The following is a 22,009-nucleotide window of genomic DNA, read 5'->3' as shown; positions in this document are numbered from 1 at the left end:
TAGAGCTACTGCTTGTGCCCTGTTTAAGTCTTTGTGTGGTGGTGGGAATTTTCTTCTGGCTTCTTGGTAGATCTTTGTGATGTCGTTGTATCTGCTCAGTTTGTCTCGGGCGACTCGAGGGTCTTCACGAGGGTCTTCACGAGGCTGGCCGGCCGCGCTCTGTCAGCTCTCGCCTCCATAGTTTGTAGATTTAGTTAAATCATAATGCATTTGTGGTCACATCCTCGGCCGTTTGAGAAATACAGTCATTAGCAAAAAAGATTTTAAAAAACACATACAGAAGAAATAAAAAGAAAACGGATAATGTTACAGAGTCGAGAAACTATCATACGACACTTTTTCATGGTGCTTGTCGACCATGGTCCCAACCATTTTTTTTTTATATAGTGCAGGTCACTTCCTGATATAGCGAGAGGACAAACACCGCATATATAATATGTGCTCGTCGTGTTATCGCATCGGCGGCACTGTTGGCCGGAATGTTACAATGTAGCGGTATCCACTGAAAAATAATTATGTGCTGCGCTTAATGAGCATTTGCTGGCTTTTGAAGTGTCAGATGAACTACTGATGCATTCATTGCTTTCGTGCCTTCGCTGCTAAGTAACGCGAACAGAGCCTACAGGAGTGATTGAAAACTCATGGTGAAATATGTAGCGCGCACAATAGACAAGGACGCAGAGAAGGCGGACACACGATTGCTCGCTCCCAACGGTTTATTTTTGGAAAGAGACAGAACATCAAAGCGCCAGCCATATGTACTAAGCACGTGCAAAGCGGGTAATCAATTTTTATATAAACAGATTGCAAAGGCTCAGTATTCAAGAACACAAGTTGTTTGTCAGTGATACCAAACGATGGCTGAATGATGCATTCTTCAGCACACCTTATTATATGGAACACTTCTGTTATTTCACGTGTTAGACTTTTTTAAGCGCTCGTGTGTCCACTTTCTCTGCGTCCTTGTCTATTGTGCGCGCTACAACACTCACCATCAATACCTACCAGCTCGCTCAACTATCAGTTCTGCTGCAGACTGAAAACAACCCTATTCTCTATATAGATCTTTCTTTCTATTCTCAATTTTCTTTACCTTAGTGTAGCGAACCGGACTATCGCTTCGTTGATCCAACGCCTCCTATATAGCACAAGACCTGCGCACTTCGATCTACGACGTCATGCTACCTTGCCCGACTGCCATAGCATCTAATGGAGATGCTTCCGACTAAGCGGTGGTGATTTTGACACCACGGCTTTTGTCACGCCGGGCTTGACCGTGAAAATTTTGGTCCAAGTAGAATGACGTCATAAGCAGTGTGCACAGGCCTGCTATCTACTAGGCGTTTCTTGAACTCCCTACATATCCTATTTGTTATCTCTCTCCTCTCTCTATCTGTCTATTTTCACCCACTTTCAGGCCTCCCGTAAGAAAGTTATGAATTAAATCATGGTTGTTATTGACGATCTGGTCCGAGATAATTTGATGTTGCTAATAGCGGTCGTAAATCACACTTCAGATAACAAGTTAGCCTCAGGATGTTTATTGAAAAGCAAATGAACAACAACAAACAACAAATACAGAGGCATTAAAACGCAAAACTGTTCCAATACGTTCTTATTTCAAGCTCCTCACATCAAATTTACGTAACCGCCGACACAAGCATCGGGTGGTGATCGGCAGCGTTGCCCGCACAGCTTAATCAAAAGCTCTCCTCGTTTATAGGAGGTCACTTTTGTTTGCTTTAAAAAGTAATAACGTTGCCTACATTGCCTACATTGAACAATGGGCGAGGATCACGCTCAAGTAGCGAGGGTTTCAGTGGGTCCGAGCCAGCGCACTGAAGATAGATAACCGGATGAAGAAGGTGGTGCCGGCGTATGCGTGCGAACGGTCGCTTTCCCTTGCTTAGCTGGCCGTGACTGGTCGAAAATTATGGCGGCTTGCAACGGAACGTTAAGAATGCCGCTAAAACACATCCTCAGCAGAGTTGGCAGAACGATGTCGTAAACGTGCCGAAAAGGCTCGACAAGGTTATACGGCCACGCAAAAAGTTTTGTTATAAGCAAATAAACCCATGCACGTCGGCAGATGCGAGTAGCCAGTGCCTGAGTGATCGGCGGCAGCCATCTTCTATTTCTTTCGGTACAGGGCACACTCTGACTATTCTGAAAAATATTCAGTCTTGTTCGGCATATTAAATCATTTTTAACGTGTACCCGTCACTTTGACGCAGTGTTTCTGTGATTTTGTGACGTTGCGTGACAGACAGGTTAAGTGGGTGCAGCCCGAAATTTTTTTACCAATAGCAGAGGGCTAACGGCGAAAAGGCATCGAATCAGAAATAATTTTTCTTTTGTTCGGTTTAATCATGCATAATCAGTGTGCACACGCCATATCAGATAGGGCGTTCTCGCGGTTTTCGTGAAGTCGCCTGACACACAGGTGAAATGCGGGGTGGGGTGGAGTCCAAAAAAGTTTTTGACCAATCGCGGAGGGCCTACTGCATAATTTATTTACACAGCAGCGCAGAAGCACATGGAAAAAAGAAAAAGACTTTTCTTTCGTCCATGTGCTTCCGCACTACTGTGTAGGTAATGCCATACGAACTAGCCCATCAGTCTGTCCTGATTGCAGAATTGGAATAGAAAAATTTGGTGTAGCTTCACGTTATAGCGCCCCAGGTACTGCCGGTCATTACAAAATTGCAGTAACTCCATTGCTGCCCACGCAGCTGCAGAACATTAGGCCGGATATTTGTTTCTCTCTGCTATTTCCAATGCGAAATACCGGTTTTCCGCAGCCAACGTAGACGGTGATTCTGTCCTTCCACAACCTTTCCAGGTTCTCGTCAACAAACCCTTCGTATTACCTATACCCGTGTTTTTCGACGTACCAACATCTAAAAAAGCACCAAGACGATAAGGTAAAAAAAGGAAGATGGAACCTGGGAAGTGCGGCAGCGAAAGCAATATATGCGCGCCAAGGGAATTTAATTCGGGAAAATGCCTCATACAACGCACGCGGCGCTCATATATTGTGGCCACTCAAACACGCGCCTGGCAGCGCGCGCCCAATTTACGTCGGTTTCAGTCAAGGAGGTTATAAAATAAAAACTTTTTCTAAGCCTCCTTTGTTTCAGTTCACCAAAATGCACTCTGAAATAGATACGCGGGAAAGGAGATCCGTATACGCTAGCCATTAAGTGACACGGAATACTGTTCTAAATGTTAATACACTGGAGCAGCAACAGTTGCTATATATGGTTGAAACATGTAAATGGAGATTAACATAATCAAGGTTCTCTGCAGAAGGTGCACACTTGTATTGGTGAAACACGCACCGATATACCCCCCATACGCGCGCGCACAGAAATATTCCTTCTGTGCGTCACAGGCAAAATCTGTGTAGGTGCCTGTTTAACAAACTTAGTGTGGGTATTACAGAAGTTTGCGCACACGATTGTATGAACGCTAGTAATAATCACAACACTAAAAACTTCATGCGCGGATATAAAATTGCACGCTATACAGTCTAGCGTCCAGCGCAGTCAACACGACTAATGTCGTGCAACATGCTTTGGCGCGGCTGACGCGAAAATAGAACATGTCCTATCTGACGCCAGAGCCACGAAACCAGTCTGGCAGCATGCTGGCCTACACTTCAGATGCACTGAAGCATAGAGAGAGAGAGAGAGAGAGAGAGAGGAACGGGGAAAGGCAGGGAGGTTAACCAGAGGGAAAAAAATCCGGAAAAAAAAAAGAGGGGAGGGGGAGGTAAAGTGGAAACAAAGTAGAGATAAGGAAAGGAAGGAGCATAGACACACAATCACAATCGGTCACTGTCACCGAACACTGCATAGAGTTTCATACAACAATTACTAGAGGGAACTCTGACATTACGATCGTTCAGGTACCATGGTAATGATGAGAAGTACATGGATTTGTCTGATCTTCGTATTTGTGGAGTCAGACGTCCTTGTGGTTTTGTTTATCACACTTTGTCTACGTTGCCCTAAACTTTTATAAGTGCAGAATACTCTGCGAACAAGCACAGTCCCTACTAGGTGCAGTGGCTCAACATGTCGAGGTGGCCAGATTGAAACGCGCCAAGTGTCTCACCACGCTGGCTTGCCCGCAAGAAACTCGTGAGGGCGTTCTATGCTCCTTGTCGATGCACGAGTCGTCCGTGACGTAATCGTTTCAGCATCGGACTTCTGTGCTATAGGTGTCCTGTGTTCGAATCCTACCATCAGACAATTTTGATTATGTTTAGTTAATAAATAATTGCACTGTACTTCGTTGAAAATGGCCAATTTGCAATGTCGCGGAAACCTTCGGAGCCAGAAGGACGATGTTTAGGCGAAGCCACGTACTTGCCACGATTCCCATGCTGGCTGAACCGTCCCCATTGCAGCTCCCGTAAAGACACGAGCACCAGAGTTTCCTCTAGTATTTATTGTGTGAAGCTCTATGCACTGAAGCGCGTGTGCTGAGTTTTCGCCTTCAACAAAGCACTCGCTCGCAATTCGCTCGCTGCTGATGCCGCGCTTCATTACTCCAGTGTTTAGACAATGAGTGTGCGCGGTCATCGAGTGAGATGTGTTACCGCTTTCTTGTGTGCGCGTGACACCATGCTTGTTAATTTAGTTAGTAAACGAATGTTTACAAGCTTATACGGCCGGAAAAACTACTGTCCTTACTCCGTATAGCGGTCTACTAATTTGCTATCGCAATCGATGCTTCGCCTTTCCGGCGAAACTGCTGCTTCCTTTACATATATGTCGGCGGTGTGCCAGGAACGAGCATGGAATCTCGTCGCATGACTCCAGGGGCCGGCATTACAGAGGCCGAACCTGCTACAATGTATAGCTCAAGTCGAGCGTTACGAGTTCACCAACGCCAGCAGCGACTTCATATGGTACGATTATTTTGAGATTGCATTTTACATCTCCTATTAAGCCCCGAGGAAATTCTGCACGTGCAGTTCAAGCTCTTGAGAAATCTATATGCCTGTAATGCGCACCATGCGGGATAACATTTTAAGCTCTCCCGGTTATGCACAACATCATTGAGTTATGCACTCCGCAGAAATGTCCGCACATAAAGCAACTAAGCCACCCTCAGGTGAGAAATGACAGCACAGCACAGTGGTTACGCGTGCGCATTATGGGTAGAGGCAGACAATCTGACTCGTAGATCGTATGTTGTTTAAAATGTAAACTGTAATCTAATCAACACGTTTTAAAAATGTGCTGTCAGCCCATCGCCATTTATTCTAGTATTGTGCGGCTGATTTTGAACGATTTGTGAGCCCTGTTCACTTTCGAGCAACCGTAATATTTACTCAACTCGGCTACGGGTTTTCTCACGAAGAAAAAAATATATGATCTTCTAACGCAATATTAACTCAGTCCCTCACCGCTGCAGAGCATTTCTAAAGCGCGAAATCATAAGAAACACTGCGACTCAACCCAGTTTGTAACCTATCCGTTCTATTGACCTTTTTCGCGGAGCAGTTTGTTCCAGAGAAACGACATGCAGTTACGGCGTCCCGCCGCAAGTAGCCTGAGCGGCAGCGCACGCATACGCGGCCACTGCCGCTTCCACCTCTCTTCTGTACGATCACCTGTTGGAAATGCACCCGCTCTTCTGCTAACACACTGTTCTTCAATCAAGCTGTATTAAATCATATGGATTGAAGACACGTGCAGTAGTTGGTTGCAAAATTAGTGGCCGGCATATTAAGGAATGGAATGAATCCGTGTGGCCAAGTTCACGCACCGCTGCTGCAACTGTCCGTGCGTGTCAATGGCAATTGTACGGCTTTCCTAGAGGATACAAAAATTTGCTTCAAACCTTCGAAAAAAGTGCTTCAGCCCCGGAACGTTGGCAAGAGTGAGTATCACTCGTTAAATAATGACAAAGGGAGTAGCGCCGCGATCTGCCATAGTACGTTTCGCGCACAGTATTAGCATACATCTATACCCAACTGGCATGGAAACTTACGCACACTCTATGGCCAACGTGTCAATGAGTGAATGGGCGCACACTTGAATGTATCCGCACCATATGCACACAATAAATGATAGACTACACAGATAGCACACAAATGGATGGAGCTGAACGTTTCGTGATGGTCTGGAAGAGTAAGCGGGTTACTAGCGATAATACAACTTTGCTACAAGGTATACTACAAAGAACAAGGTACTACAAACAACAACTTTACTACAAGGTACAAACAACTACGTTTCAAGCCTTGCGCGCACCAAGAACAAATCTATTGGAACTGAGCACACCCGCGACTGATTAGGTGGAAAATAATCAAATAGCGACCGCACCGAGGAAATTTACTAAGCCACAAATATGACAAGCCACTGCTGCAAAATATTTGCGAACTAAAGAACGAACAGCCAAACACACTAATCCTGATTCAATTCATGAGCGGAAAGTTCGGATACCTTGGAATACGTACTTAGCCCCACTTTTAAAAAGAAGCACCATTTGCGCCACTCGCGCCGTTATAACATAGTTAATTGAGCTCCGAAAGTGCTTTCGCATGTTTTTTGAAGCTGTGGCCAAAGCTTCAAGCGGCTCACCCAACCACTGCCGACTATATCTCCCGAAACAGAGGTTTGCTAAGCCGCACCAGCGTCATATACAGCCATTGTAAACACGAAGGCAACGGAGGCAGTGAGGCAAGCAATGGATGCCTAATCACATGATCAAACATGGCAGCGCCCACGGTATAGCCGCGAAAAGGGTCAATATGATAATTTCCGTCCCAGTATTGCAGCTCCAAGAGCATAAGTTTAGGCCAGCTATAGTCAATTCAACGCGACGCGCCACTTACAACAGTTGAAGCCACTTCTGGGAGATGTATCCTGATTTGGTAGTGTCGTGTCTATCTTTATGCCTCTGGCTATTCCGAACTTAAGCGATGACTTTTTTTTATACACCGTATGTTGCAACGCCGACAATTTCAAGCTTTACTGGATGCTTGAAGCATACCGATTGTCTCAAGAGGAATGATGTTTTTTTTTTCTCTTGATAGATAAAGAGCTTTTATTGCCTTAATTTCGTATAATATTTTTCTGTGAGCCCATCCATCACGACATTAGGGCCTTAAATTTGTGCTGTTACCTTGCGTAGAAAATTTATTAAGGGGTCTTAGTTATAGATCCTTGCAATAACTGGCTTTAATAAGGCCCAAAAAGCAAGTTCGCTGATTAGCAAGATGTGGCTACTTCAAACCTTCATCTTATGCTCACCATTTGGACATGAATATGCCTAGCGCCTACAAACCTTGCAAACAGCGCATTCACTATTTAATATATTCGCAGATCATTACAGCGGGTGGTGGAAAGTTAGGTGGGCGGATGAGATTAGGAAGTTTTCAGGGACAACATAGCCACAATTAGAACATGACCGGGGTAGTTGGAGAAGTATAGGAGATGCCTTTGCCCTGCAGTGGGCGTAACCAGGCTGCTGCTGCTGATGATGATGAGATCATTACGCATCCAACAAACATACACCAAAAAAATTCTGCACTCGTCCTAATGACTAATTTCATTACACCCCACTGCAGGCCATACCCGTAGGTGGCTGTGCTTTTCTTATCGTTCATTGGAGCTTACGCCTGATTTAGCTTTACATCGCCGCCGTCGTTTTGCGATAGTTGTGTAATCGTGAGGCCGTTGGTTATAAAGACATTTTTATCCTTCTCTTCACCGTATAAAGGAAGATAATGAAAAAAAAATATTTCTGAAGGTAAAGTGAAGCAAACGAAATTCATGATGGCATCTTACCGTGGAAATCAGTCTGGTCGTCTTGCTGTCAAAAAACGCACAACAAACATTTGTTTCAAACCTCCTTAGAGGTTTGCACACAAGTCTCAATCTTGATGAGCATGCATGAAAATTAAACGATTAAGACTTTTAACATAAACGGAAATTTGATCAATTATATCGAGGTCCACGTGACCTGCCAATCAACGTGACATGCTAGTAGTTATATTAGTTATCGCTTTAGATCTAATGCAGTACTATCAACTACTTCCACTAAAGTTACTTAAATTAATTTTCATTTTTGAGAGTTCTCGAACTTCTCAAATACCTCTCAAATACCACGCCAGGGAAGCGGCAGTTACTGTAAGAAACATGTAGGTGATTTGTATTCATAGATGGAAAGCTGTTCATTGAAAAGACAAATTTGCCACAATATGTGCTCCCGCATGCCAATGTTTAGCTGTTTTAGCCTAATAGTGGCAAATACTAAATACTTGCTATATAAAATTAAAGGGCAATGATGGCCTTAGTCTTTTTGAATGGCACTGGTCTCAATGAGACATTGTGGTGTTTTGGTATGTTTTTGAATGCTGTATGTTACTTGTATGGTGCGTAGCATTTCACTGATAATTACCGCCACGAGTAGCATGCCAAGCGTTACGCTAGGCAAACCTCTCCAGGATTTCTTAAAAAAGCCCTCTCCTTCTCCACTCTCTCTCTCTCTCTTTCTATCTCTCTAGATGAATAAGTTAAAACGGGCACGAATAAAGAAAGGTGGGTTAAAAAATTCAATAAATAATTGAAATATAGAACTTATCATCTTTGTTTCGCTACGAATGATCTGGATAATGTAGACAGGAGTTTAGTCATGAGCTCGTAATTTGACGCTTAAGATTTTTTTTTTAAAGATGAGTGAGCAGAGGAGGAGGAAGAAAGAGAAAAGCAGAAGGCAGGGAGGTTAACCAGAATAACGTCCGGTTGGCTATAATACACCGGGGGAATGGGAAAGAAGAAAACAAAGATCACAGGGAGACAGAGGAGGGAAGGAAAGAAGGAGATTGCGGTGAGTTCGCTGACGCGTGTGGTCTTACAGAAATTACAATAATAGTCACAGATGGTCGCACAAGCCCGTCTTCCTTAAGAAGCAGAAAAGCACCTTCACCGCTTTATGAGCCGACGGGCGATGGGGGTGGTGTTGCAGCAGCACCTGCACAGAAAGCGGCCGACTGTCGAGTTTTCGGAAAGCTTTGGCAAGTTCTTGTTTTTCTGGGGCATATCATGGACAGTGGCACAGTAGGTGGTCGCCTTCTTCGGTGTCGCAGACCTCGCATGCAGCAGGGAACGGTTGCTTATCTTCTAGAGGTTCATTGGTTGATTTATTTGATCAACCAATGACGGCAAAAGAGGGCAACTATCGTTGCCGTCCTTTGCACAGCATTTAATTGTTTAGTGTACACAAATGAGACTACTAAATCATCGAATAAAAACACCTACAGCATACACGCTACATTCACGCAATGACGAGCTCTAAGTGACAAACACTTAGCAGGGGATTGAGGAGCATTGTAAAGGAAGCAACGAGAGACTGGGGACAATTACACATAATTGTTCAGGCTAAGAAAAGAACCAATTGATGAAAACGATGAAATTTACAAAATCGGTATTAATCAGAAATGCAAGTAAATGTGGCTAAACTTCCGCAATGAATACAAAAATTGAGAGGACATGTAAGTTAGACGTACTGAAACATAGATAGAAATAAATAATTCAAACTGCGAGGGAATACGTAAACAAATACATGAATAAATAAAACATAAAAATAAAAATAGGCGTCAATCTTCTCACGAGCAAGCCCACCGCATCAAGGTATGACGTATTCAAATATATACCACGTTTGTATATACCTGTGTGTTTCGATACAAGGTTTAATCGCTTTACTTTTTTCACAAAATTTCGTACTCCCTTCGCGTGTGTGTCTTTGCGTGTGTCGTTTTAAACATTTAACAGCAATGGATGAATCTTACTAGTTTCATATCTCCATAAGATCGCATATCTATGTGTGTTATTTCATACCTGTGGTTTTATATATCTGTCTTATAACACCTAAGTCTGTCGAATATGTTAGTGCACTTGGTTAGTGCTTGTCTTTCTATCCGTTCTTTTTTTTTTCTTTCATCCTCTTACCCAATTCTCCCCGAGCAGGCCAGTCAAACATAAATACCTCTGGTTAACCTCCTTGTCTTCCTATGCATCATCTCTCTGTCTCTCTCTCTCTCTCTGTTTCTCTCTCCCTATGTTGCTTTGTTTATGAGACCATAACTCGTTTAGCGCATTGCTGCCGCAAGTTTTCCTGTGCAGAGTGACGGAGGTTATAATCACCAAGCCAGTATGGTTTCTTTTCAATCTTCATTGCGTAGCCCAGACGCCTCCTAGCGGCATGAGTTGAGGATATCGGCGAGCAAGTAAGTTTACTCTGCACTTCCACACTAAAGAAATTTTGCGGCTATGCAGTGGGTGGACTGATCTTCTGGACCAAAGCGATGGCCGGCTGTATTCTGGAAAAATTGAGTTCTATAGGCGTGCGTTTGCGCAATATCTACGTCGTGGATTCAGTATCTCGCTGTCGCCCGCTTTACAGGATTATTGCATTACATGCGACCAGTCGGCGTGTCACCAGAAGCCCTGACATTCTGCAGTGGAGATATTTAGAACTTCGCCGTCACGTTCACGACAAGAGTGACGTTCCGCCTAGCTTGACGATACTGTGCTATTTATATCTAATCTTTTTTGCTTGCTCCAATGTTGAATGGCTATCAGACAGCGATGATCGCTAACGCAGCGTTGGACTCACATTATAAAAGAAGGGAAAAGCACTAACTATAAATTTGTGATAGCAGCAATAGCATACCAACGACTTTCCAAATTCGATGCAGAAGTTTGATCTATGTGAGTGGTTTATTAATGTACATATGCTCTCGATCAGACAGAATAATAACCATTGGCCCAAAACAAACCGTTAATAAAACTACGGTAAGCGCGAGGTGCCAAAATCCACGCTGTCGAGAATATAGAACACTCAAGAGCAAGCTTTATTTCTGGTGCGCCTGTCTAAATACATGCATAAGGATAATTCGTTTTTATCGGCAACCACTGCACCGAACTTGATGAGTTTTGTTGCATTTAAAGGAAAAACTTAGTTTATTTTTTATTTAGATCGTGAATTTTTTACTAAATATTGGAAAAAATTGCCAATTTTCAGAAAACGCCATTATCAGGTTTACAACTCCATAACTCTGTCTATGAAGTTCATCTCATAATACAACTAAAGAGGACAAAAGCGATATGCTACACATGAATCTCAAAAAGATTACTAATGTGTATATAGAGCTTTTGCAAAACCTTTGAACACAACGTAACAAATTGATGTAATATATAAGTTTACATATCAAATTTGTCCGCTTTGAATGATGTAATAGGAGCCGTTTACAGAACCGCGATATTTGTTTTTGACTGAGTTATATCAATTTGTAAACTTCGTGCTTCCATTTTTTTTTTCGAACTTTTGAATTTTTGAAAATTCTTTCAACAAAATTCAGGCTCTAACTCGAAATTTCGCTTCCAGCATTCACTTGAACTTAACTTTCTATCTCAAAAGCAACAAATCTCATTAAAATAGGTCCAGGGGTTATCTCAAAGAAGCGGTTCTGCGTTTTACTTGCATTTGAATAGGCCACGTCGGAGTTGGGCCCGGGCTAAAGCTTCCTCTTTAAGCTCGCACAGGAACAGCGCAGGAAGCGTATGGTTTCCTACATCTTGACATCACATGGTTTGACAAAAGATAAATATCGGCTCATGCTTTTTTTTCGTCGCACACGAACGAATGGCGTGAAAGGCCACAGAACTTTGTCTTAACAATGTTAGCAATGTCAAGAGGGATGTATAATTTTCATTACAAGTAGAAAGGCTACAACCTGGAGACAACGCACGGGCCTACGATCGCGTTCTCATAACCGCACAAGTAAGATTATTTCAATAATCATATGGCAAACAGACACCACGCGCCTGATCAAACTCTGTTCGAGATAGTTATAGTTACATGCGTTTATGCAGCCCCCTGTCACTTCCAGGCTTTCAACGCCGTGAACACTGGCTCTATTCTTCCGAATGTTTCTGTATAAAAATGTACAGTTGAGACATTGTACGTATACCTACAAAAATGCTCCATTGAATATTTTCGTGGAGAACACATCATCGTGACCATCCCCCAATAATCTTCGGTACAAAAGTTGGCTCCGGAAATCTCACTAGGAACGATTCCGTTTGGGAGCAGAACTGCAGAAGTTTTAAGCGCGAAAACACGATAGTGCTGGCTGACAGTCACGCCAACATTCTAGCTAATGCGTTGACTTATGAAAAAAAAACTTACTCTACATTTTCGTGGAGAGGAGGGTGAACGACAGTTCTCTTCGTTTGCGTTATTGGTTGCTTCATAAAACTAAAGTAATTGCTCATTCACGTTTCGTTTCCAACGCCATTCGCTCCTTCCTTAGTTATAATGAGAGTATAGCGCCCTAATTTACTAGTCACTGCAGTTTTACAGCGTAATTCTACGAATTACAGAGGCGGGAAAAAAATTACAACTGCTATTTGTCGTATCAGGCGTTCAGATTCGCACCCAATCAATGGCGACGGCTAGCTACATTACCTACGCGTTCTTTATTTCTTTATATATATTTTTTTTTCTTTTAGGCTCAAGCTTCATCGATGGACCATCTTCGCGCAGGGTAACCTTCTGTAAAACGTACCACGCGCAAACGATCGTAGAGATATGGAGGAAACGGAGAAGGAGACGTCACTAACGCGAAACGGGTTAATGGGTTGGACATTATGGCAGCTATAAACGTTTGAACGCTCCTATGCCGATATAAATTGCGTGCAAAAAAAATTGCTTTCGGACTCTGAAAATTGCGGCTGCCTCAATGACAATCAACATAAAATGCCAAATTGCTAGTCATAGGCGGGCATTTCGGCGTATATGCACGTGTGGAACTGGCGAGGGTGGACCGAAAGATCAACGCAAATTACGTACCCTGAGTTCAGCAGTCAGCTAATGTTGAGCTGGATGATAAATCTTCGCTCAAACAATGCATAACGCTGACAGACTTACGACGGCACGCGAAGTGACAGGACGGCGCGCAACCAGGAAAAAGGAAGCAGAAACTCGTCTCTCCATAATGCAGGAGGACGCGTCGCAACTGGCATCATTAAAGCTCGGGCAGTGCAGAAAGAGGCAGCGGAAAGCCGAGGGGGCTAATTCCAGGATCATTCTCACTCACTTAATAATCATGGCGTCATCTGGCTAAGAGCCTCTCGGCAGTACGTGGCTCAGAGAAGCAGCAGGCAGTGAGTGGACAGACGGAAGGTCACATACTGCGACAAGAGGGAAACGGTAAAAAAAAAAGAGGAAACCCTCTCGGAAAACGTAAATTATGGCGAAGCAGCAAGTGCAGGCCTTTCACGCAGCAGCTATTCTTCAGTAAGGGTGTGAGCCACTGAAAGACTGAACGCGTTGCCTTCTAATAAAGAAAACAACATCGTGGTGATGTGTACTCATAGAAAATGCCTTCCTTATTTCTCTCTCCCTTCCCCTTCCGTCTGTCACTTTCGTGGTGCAGAATGGAATAGCCCGCATGCGGCATACAATATGAGGCACTTGCGAGGCTGCTCAACGAGAGAATGCTTCTTGTTTCAGTAAGCTTATTGCGTAATAATGGTTTGGTGGACTTCAGCTGCAAAAGCATTTAGAAGTGAGTACGCAAAGAAGAAACAAGATTACTTGTTGCTCAACCGGGATCTAGGAAAGTGAAGTATTGTCTCAGTGTCTGAACAACATAAAACATTGTATGCTTTCGTTATGAATGTGTACAAATGCTCTTTTCCAAAGATACTCGAAAGTTATCTCACTTTTGGGGGTGTTGAGATTGTGTTCTAGTAACTCGCTCCACTCTTATATTTGTGATACTAAATACTGTTGTGTATGATTTCATAAATATAATAAATATGAATATGTAAATGTTGCTTGCTAAGTTATCGCTCGGGTTTAGGCGAAGACTATTACGAACGTTGAAGTTTCTTAATTCCTACGCTTCTTACGTTTATTTCCTTTTATTTAGATCATTTATGATTTTCTACTACACTGAACGAGGAATTCCAAGCTCTGCAATAAAGGGCCCCTCACCAGGTCTGGCCATCTTGAGCTGACAAGCGCAGACCATACATTGAGCGATAACGATGGTGTCTGCAAAGTATTGTCGCTACGCGCCGCGGAAAGATCAGAAATTTCAAACCGAGCGCCGTTTTCGCTTCTCCTCGCGGCCGCCGCGCTGCAAGCCGGAGGATGACGTGCACGTGCTAGTGCGCCTGCGTACACGTCTTTGCACTGTGACGTCACTCCTAGTGACACGTCACTTCGAGAATTATTCAGTACAACATCTGTTATCTGTGTTGTCTGTTGCTTGAATTGACGAACTGAAGTTTAGAGAAATAATAAGACACACAAACCGTATGTCTGTGTGTTTTTTGTTCTACTTCGCACCGAAGCAAGAGAGATGTACTTCTGCTTCGTCTGCTTGTTGCCACGGTCATGCGGTCACGTGTGTTGGTACCTAAACTACGCCATTTTCTACCGTGTTCCAGCCCGTGATCACACTGTGCGATCCGCTTGTTCTGCCTCAATATTCGCGTAGCACTAAATTATACCGCTAGTCATGTTTCCTTGTGCACAACGTGCAAAATCGTGCGCTGTGCGAGCGCGACAACAGCTCGCGGGCAACGCCGCCAGCGGAAATGCGTAGCCGAAACAAAAAGCGAGGAACAAGCAACAAGAACAAGCAATGAAGACAAGGAAACATTAGAAGAAGTTCACTTTGTTTTGCAGAAAGCAAAACAAAGTGAATTTGCAAATGCAAAGTGACCTTGCAAATGCAGAACCCTTATGTAAGAACAAAGTTGAAGAGAAATAAAATGCAATTTATCACCGCTGAGAGCCGTACCTACAACCGCCTATAATATATGTGCTATAGATTATTTACAGGTACTTATACAATGATTTGTTTTGGTGTGGTCATTTTTGGTCAATACACAAACTAGCATCTCTAGAAACAGGTATTATATTTATAATGTAAGTGTTTATATTGTCGACATAAACTACTTGATCACGTCGGGCCTTGTACCTCCCTGCATTCTCCAGTCTTGTGCTTGCAGACACTGCCCAACGTACATATCTTCATTTTGCGTACAAATATTATTTAACTATTGACCGATGCTCGTAGACGTCTCATCAATTAAGAAGTAGCCTTTGTTACGATCGAGCGCATCTCGCAGAAATAAAATATGGCTTTTAGAATTTCGCCAATGAGCTCAACTTGCAGGCACTGTATGTGCGGGTTCTCTACAGAAAACAACGCATTGCTTTTTTTCTTAAAAGAGGTATTTCTCTCAGAAAAATCTTATTGCTCTCGAGACCGCAATACCCAGCAACATTTACCTCTTCGCATATGCCAAAGTCACGGTTGTATGTCCGGCAATTGCTGCAGTGGACAATCACCACCACAATCGACTACACACCCCCAGAATAATCATCACAGGCCGCTCTACCTCACTGCTCCAGGCTATTATCATTACACACCCCAACCACCCAAACAAACCTCAGTCATTTTAACCGATTCAATTGTCGCGTGCAGTTGCATCCTTCCATCACAATCTCTAAGCCTCAATCTCTATGCAAATACAATCAAAAGTATACGCTATCTTGTAGACATTGTGTACATCCCAGGCCACGAAAGGACGCTGGGCACTTAAAGAACGAATGCGTCCCCTTGCCACGCATTAATCCTGGCATCAAACATCGCCGCGCATGAAGCCACAGCATGAAGCAGATCTGCGCACCCACACATAAGCCAAATCGCAAATATTGAAGCATATTTCCGCGCTTACATCTCCATCTCACGTGACAAAGGGTGTACATTCATAAAGCAGAGACCAAACACTCTTCACACAACCACACGCCTTCACCTCCTACGAAACCACATCACAGAGAATCCGCCACACAGCATTCACAACGGCGGACGTCCCAATACAAAACACATGCTACGGATGTGCCCTTCTCATCACTTCCGCCCTAAGTAACTTCCCATTTTCCTTGAATCTCATTACAAAACAAGTTACAGCTTGAAAGGAGAGAAACACAAACTGAAAAGGACGGGCACTGTAATCCGTATCAACTGTCTTTACAGCAGTAATGTTCACGTGCATGAAAAGCAGACGCATAAAAATTCAAAAGCACCCTTCGTTTCTTCCAAATCACGCACGCGCACGACGTATTCTATTGTTCAAGTAATCAATTATTTTACTCGAGATCCCCATAACAAGTGCGCTAGTGCATTGTCGGCTTCTTGTATACAACTTGTAAATGAATACAATTCAGTTCATTGTTGGCGGTTGTTTTGCTCATTTTTCTAATACAGAATCGCCAATAAGATGTCTTTTTTTTTATTCTTCAGCCCACGCATATCTTTGTTCCCACATCCTTGTATCAATTATTGTCTCTCCACCACCCCTCTCCCCTTGATGTGATCACCAAATGGTCTTTACAGGTAAATAAATGAAACGAAAATGCATCGCGTATCAATCTGCACTTTCTCAACCTTATGCCCACACAGCACGAACGAGCTGACAAACTTCGCAATGCATTGTCATCTTTTTCGAAGGTTTCCGATATCAAGTGTCCGTCCTGCGCAGGTCGTCTCGACTTAATCGTCTTCGTTAGCTCTCTAACCATGTTTCATAAGCCTAGTAACAAGTAAACCCTGCTTTCAGTATTAATAACAGTACCCCCCCCCCCGCCCCCATCAATCACAATTGGCTGACCGCGGCTTCCGAACTTCAAGACCAACAGAACCTGACAAACTACATAGAAGCAGCCGTTCAGTGAGCCACGTACCATGAACATCTCTCAAAAGATGGGTGAGCGCAGAGGTCTGGACGACAGGTTTTGAGCTCCGTCGACATTTTTTCAGAGGACAAAGAGTATTTTCTCTTTCTCTCTCTTCGTGTCAACATTGTCACAAATAAGAAACACTACAACTTGAAAGTACAAAGCTAAAGAATGCTACGCTGCTGCGTTTCATATGCTCGTAACTTTCCCCTTGTAATCGTAAATCTCGCAACTTTTCTCTATGCGCGAACGATGCAAACACATTTGCGTTCCCAAGAAGCGTTCTGTGTGTTCATCTCTTTCCACGAATCTACATATGCACTCGTTATACGCAATCTACAGACAGACAGACAATGAACGCAATCTACAAATTCCATTTTTGAATGGCCTATGGATAAGTTCTAACTGCACATAATGAGGTGTATTTTAGCATTAGCGCGGAAGCTTTCGGTTTCAAGCAAGTAATGTGACGTGACCAGATAGCAGTTGACAGACACGTGTTTTTCTTCGAAGATGAGCCTGGCGTATCGAATTTTGGCTCAACCAAGAACTCAAATATCCGGCTCTTTAGGGTCACGCCTTCAGCGAGGTTACGCGGGCATAGGTGATGAAAAGCAAACATGACTGGTCGTTTTCTCGTTTAGCCAAGCGCGCTCAATGAACTTATTATGGAGTGACGCTGCAGCGGTGAAAGCGATAGGAAAGAGATCGCGTGAACAACGATGAAAAAAATTTCGTGGGGTGTGGGTATGTTTGGTGAGAGGAGTGTGGAGGGAGAGGGTTAGGGGAGAGGCAACCCTGTGGAGGCTCCTTCAATAGTGTGATCATAAATATACCGTGCTTTTTTCTTTATGTATATGGCTTGAGCAGATGTCCTCAAAAACTACTTGGGACAGATAATACTGCTCCACCTATTCAGCTGCACTTGTGGAAAAGCCGGAAATTCTCTAGATAAATACCGTATGTCCAGCTGGCTAATATATTAGATAAACAACCGTTTTGCTATTCGCCAGATATGGGCGAATATAGTTCTCTTCGGATACGAATCGAATACGAATAGTAAGTAGATATCAAAAATCAAATAGTTAATCGAAGCCGCGTATTTTTGCAGCAGGACTACTTATTTCAGGGTAATGAGCTGCAGCGCTTGTACTGAAAAGGGCATAAAAATACTATCAGGGACAACGAAGCAGCGTTAAACACAAAGTCACTAATTTTCATTAAGAACAGCAGGAGTAGCCTCTCAATATATTTACAGCCTGGTTGCGAACAAGCTTTCCTAGAATGAATGGCTGCTGTATGACTATCTTTCCAAAAACGCTAAGTAAATGGTGGTCATAAAAGGATCAGAAGTCTAGAAATAGCTGCGAAATTATTTGTTTGCCGTAGGTACATTGGTTGCAAAGAAAATGTCCCTCATTGTGCTATAAAAATAAAACTACTATATAACTACACTACCAATAACACTAAACGACCGATTACAACCAAATCACAGGTTCCAATGTAGCCTTCGGCAGCGAAACCAATAACAATGCTTGTTTTACCCATTTTGTTTCTGCATTTCTTCGAAACTTTTGTGGTTGTTTCACTTCTGGTAATTTCAGACACTTTTTAGCACACGGAGAACAGTAACCAGACATTAACAATCGGTTCTTCCGAAATGCTTGGCTAGCTTCAGGTATTAAAAAACACCGACTAGTTCCTTTTATTGCGACAGCGATTATATGGAAACTCGAGGCGCATTTCTGCCGTCGGCGTCGGCGTCGCGTGAGGTTCCGTATGAGTGAAAGCGTGTGAGGGTGAGCCGGCGAACGCGGTTCAATCTCGCGTGCGCGAGCGAGGAACGCGGCCCGGATGCGTGCCCTCTCCAGTGGCGCGCGAGGCAAGGGGTGTCAGGCGAGGGAGGATGGGCGTTCTCCTCTGGCGGCTGCCAGGGTCTCTCGATGTCCTCCTCGCCCGCCGCTCCGTACAGATTGTAGACATAGCGGCGTCTACTACGGCGTTGGCCACGCGAATCGCGGACGCCGTAGGGACGCGTTGCCGGCGCTCGTGTGTCTTGAAAGCAATCTGCGACATGGGCTAAGTGCGCACCCGCGCGGGCTTCATCTTCAAAGCGGTCTGCGATGTTTGCAGATAGCGCGTAGTGGCCGGTAGCTTCGTATGCGCGTTTGGACGTTTCGTTCGCGTTCAAGCGACAGATGCACGGAGGTCAATTGGCTCGCGGCTGCAACCACGATTCCTAACTCCAGCGTTATCAGAAACAGTTTCCGCTGTCATTGAGCGAAGTGCGTTGATGTTTACCTGTGCGCGCGTGACACCGTGCTGGAGTTAAATTTAGTTGGAGTTAATTTAGTTAAAACAAGCTGACGGGCTAGTCGGTTTGAATCCATGATAGAATGGGTAAGTGCGACTGCACAAGGACGTAGAAGGAAGCAGACACGCAAAGAAAACGCTGTCTCTGTGTGTGTTTCTTTCAACGTCCTCGTTGAGTAATGCTTACACATTCCATCATTGTTAATTTAGGTAGCCTACAATTTAGTTAGCGAATGTATACAATTTTATACGGCCGATAAAACTACTTCGTACAGCTATCTACTGATTTGCTATCGCAATCGGTGCTTCGCCTTTTCGGCGGAACTGCACTTTTTTTTTTAGAACGAGCACGCATTGTTAGCGTGTAATATTATATGCCTATCTGAAAGTGTGAAATTTGCCCCCCCCCCCTGTATTATTCAATAACGTTTAGGTTTTAAGCGCACAAAAAGGGACGAGAGTCATAGGTACGATGTGTCCACGTCGTACCTCTGAGTCTTTTCCCTTTTTGTGCGCTAAAAACATAGAAGTTATGGAATACCAACATGCCCAAAACCTATGCTCTTTCATGTATTATTCACTAACAGGGTACAGGTTGCAATGGCGAAATTCGAGTCGGGCCACCCCGAATCCATGTTTACTTAGACAAGATATACGTGGACTTCCACCAGTTACGAAATATGAGTTATACTGTGCTACAATAAACATTGGGGACCCAGCTGCTAGTCTCCCATAAGCGCACGCCTACACGAACCGCCACATGCACACCTATTTCGATTCACGGAAGTTGGTAAACGTGTGTAATTTTGTTGTCATATGTTCTTTTGTCTTTTGTTTTCCTCATCAACCGTAAGTACCTGCTCTTATTGTTGAAAATACATTTAAAGTCCGTGAGCATAAATGTATAGGCAGCGCGTTATATATATATATATATATATATATATATATATATATATATATATATATATATATATATATATATATATATATATATATATATGTGTGTGTGTGTGTGTGTGTGTGTGTGTGTGTGTGTGTGTGTGTTTGTGTGTGTGTGTGTGTGTGTGTGTGTGTGTGTGTGTGTGTGTGTGTGTGTGTGTGTGTGTGTGTGTGTGTGTGCTTGAAAGAGGCTACGCAGCTTGTGGAAGTGAGACCTGTTTACTTAATGTTTTTGGCTGGTAGACCAGCTTTCGTCAGAGTACAGTGGTACAGTACATCAGTGGCGTGGCCAGAAATTTCGTTCGGAGGGGGCTCACGTTGGAGCTCGGCCCGCTCCTTACAGAATTTGTCAGAGGATCAAATACATGAATAATCACTGCATTGCCATTGCCAAAGATGGTGCAAACGAATTTTTGAACGCTATGCACTATCAAGACAAGTAAATATGTATTTTTTCATAAAAGAATATATTCATATGTACCAGAAATTGTGCCATTAACTGATATCAACGCTACCACTTTTTTATCTATTTAATAATTAAAGAAAATATCTCATGAACTATATCAGTTGGAAACCAGCGAAGCAGTGCATGCCGCTGGTATGATAAATGTATATGCCGTGAAATGAACGAGTTGAGGACAAATATTTTAAATGCGCCGATGCAAAGGGCGTGCGCTGTAGGCGCCTTCCACGGACAGTACTTCTACCAGACTATGAAGCCTTCGAAACGCACGTAGTTCTCACATACTTATGACTGTAGATGTGGCATTTGAAGTAGCAAAAAGAAAATATATTTCGTAAATGTCACTGAACAACCAAGGCTGTTGCGGAGGTTAAATAGACAGGTTTTGCGGAGGTTGTCAAACAATGCTGTAGTGTCACTTGGCACCATTGCAGACATGCCTTTGTAGCATTTCCTGTCCAGCGTAACACAGCTGTGCGTTAAGCGAATGGCGGAGACTATCAGCGTGTGCTGCCGCGCGACCTATTCGGTGTGTCTGAAGGTTTAGATTTTGAGGCGCAGAGCTCGGAAAGGCCATGTCTCCTTTTCGGCGGCCGCCTTCTCCGCATGTAGCGACTGCAGAAGAGGGCTCTGGCACCGCTATAGACATAGTGGCCCCCGACTCTGTTCTCTACGGAATAGCGCACTAACGCAACAAACGCTGCGTAAGTGTTCTCACAACCACAACTATACGCCTTCAAGCGGATCATTTACTTTTAAATAAAGCGAATTGTTCTCTATAGAAGCGTTTCGCTATTCGCTCACGTTGAAAATCATCTTCGATGGTTCCTACACCATTTCTTTTCTCTCCGCTGCTTTGCTCTGGTAAATCGCACATCCAAATCTATACAGTGGCACTGCGCATGCCAGTGCAATGTATGCGGCATAAAATAGCTACGCGAACGTTTTTCTCGTACCTTAGAAAAGTGTCGCTGGAAGCACTCTAACGTATTATTACCTTTAAACGTTTTATAACCAATATGTTTGTTTCAATTAAAGTTTTTTGATTTAGGGTCACCTAGGTAGCGGTATGATGATACTTTTCCTATGGGATATCAATGATATAATGGATGAAACCTACAGCACTCAGTGTGTGAAATTAGCATCAGGCTGCATTTCTTACTGATTCTTTCTTAAGGTCAAGTATAAAGCGAATTAGCAATGTTATTTAGGCCATCCGGGAGAACAGGCTTCCCAGCCGAATCCACAACACTCCAAGAAGCTGTGCGACAACGAATATAAGCCGCGAGTGCTTAACTTCATCACAGCTTTCATGCGCACTGAAAGAGTACAGCGCGTCATAAGTTTTTATCATTCCTGCCGTTGTGGCCACCGCACACTGATTGCGCCTTCGCACATCTGTTCAAACCTCATATGTGCGTCTGGCTCCTGAACAGACCGTCTCATTTAAACCTTTGAGATTTCTCGCACTCTCCAATATATAGAATGTGCAGTCTATTTGTCTCCTGACGAAGC

The 22,009-nt window shown here is 43.6% G+C and overlaps 2 protein-coding genes across 4 annotated transcripts in view; one reads left to right on the top strand and one right to left on the bottom strand.

The window, feature by feature from the left end:
• Nucleotides 1-22,009, top strand: part of LOC135903823 (galactosylgalactosylxylosylprotein 3-beta-glucuronosyltransferase S-like) — a 135,936-nt gene that overhangs the window by 50,758 nt on the left and 63,169 nt on the right. The window lies entirely within an intron of this gene.
• Nucleotides 1-22,009, bottom strand: part of LOC135903824 (neuropeptide F-like) — a 137,976-nt gene that overhangs the window by 74,916 nt on the left and 41,051 nt on the right. The window contains exon 1 of one of the 2 annotated variants that reach the window (XM_070538168.1): nucleotides 13,121-13,204. The exons of the other annotated variant lie outside the window; for it this stretch is intronic. Coding sequence (XP_070394269.1) covers nucleotides 13,121-13,131 — 11 coding nt within the window. The 5' untranslated portion in view covers nucleotides 13,132-13,204. Of the gene's footprint in view, nucleotides 1-13,120; nucleotides 13,205-22,009 lie in introns of those variants that run through there. 2 annotated transcript variants of the gene reach the window in all.

The sequence above is a fragment of the Dermacentor albipictus genome, chromosome 4 (assembly GCF_038994185.2).
Source record: "Dermacentor albipictus isolate Rhodes 1998 colony chromosome 4, USDA_Dalb.pri_finalv2, whole genome shotgun sequence".
Classification (NCBI taxonomy): domain Eukaryota; kingdom Metazoa; phylum Arthropoda; class Arachnida; order Ixodida; family Ixodidae; genus Dermacentor; species Dermacentor albipictus.
Note: the sequence above shows the minus strand (reverse complement) of the source record. Positions and strands in the feature narration are given on the sequence as shown.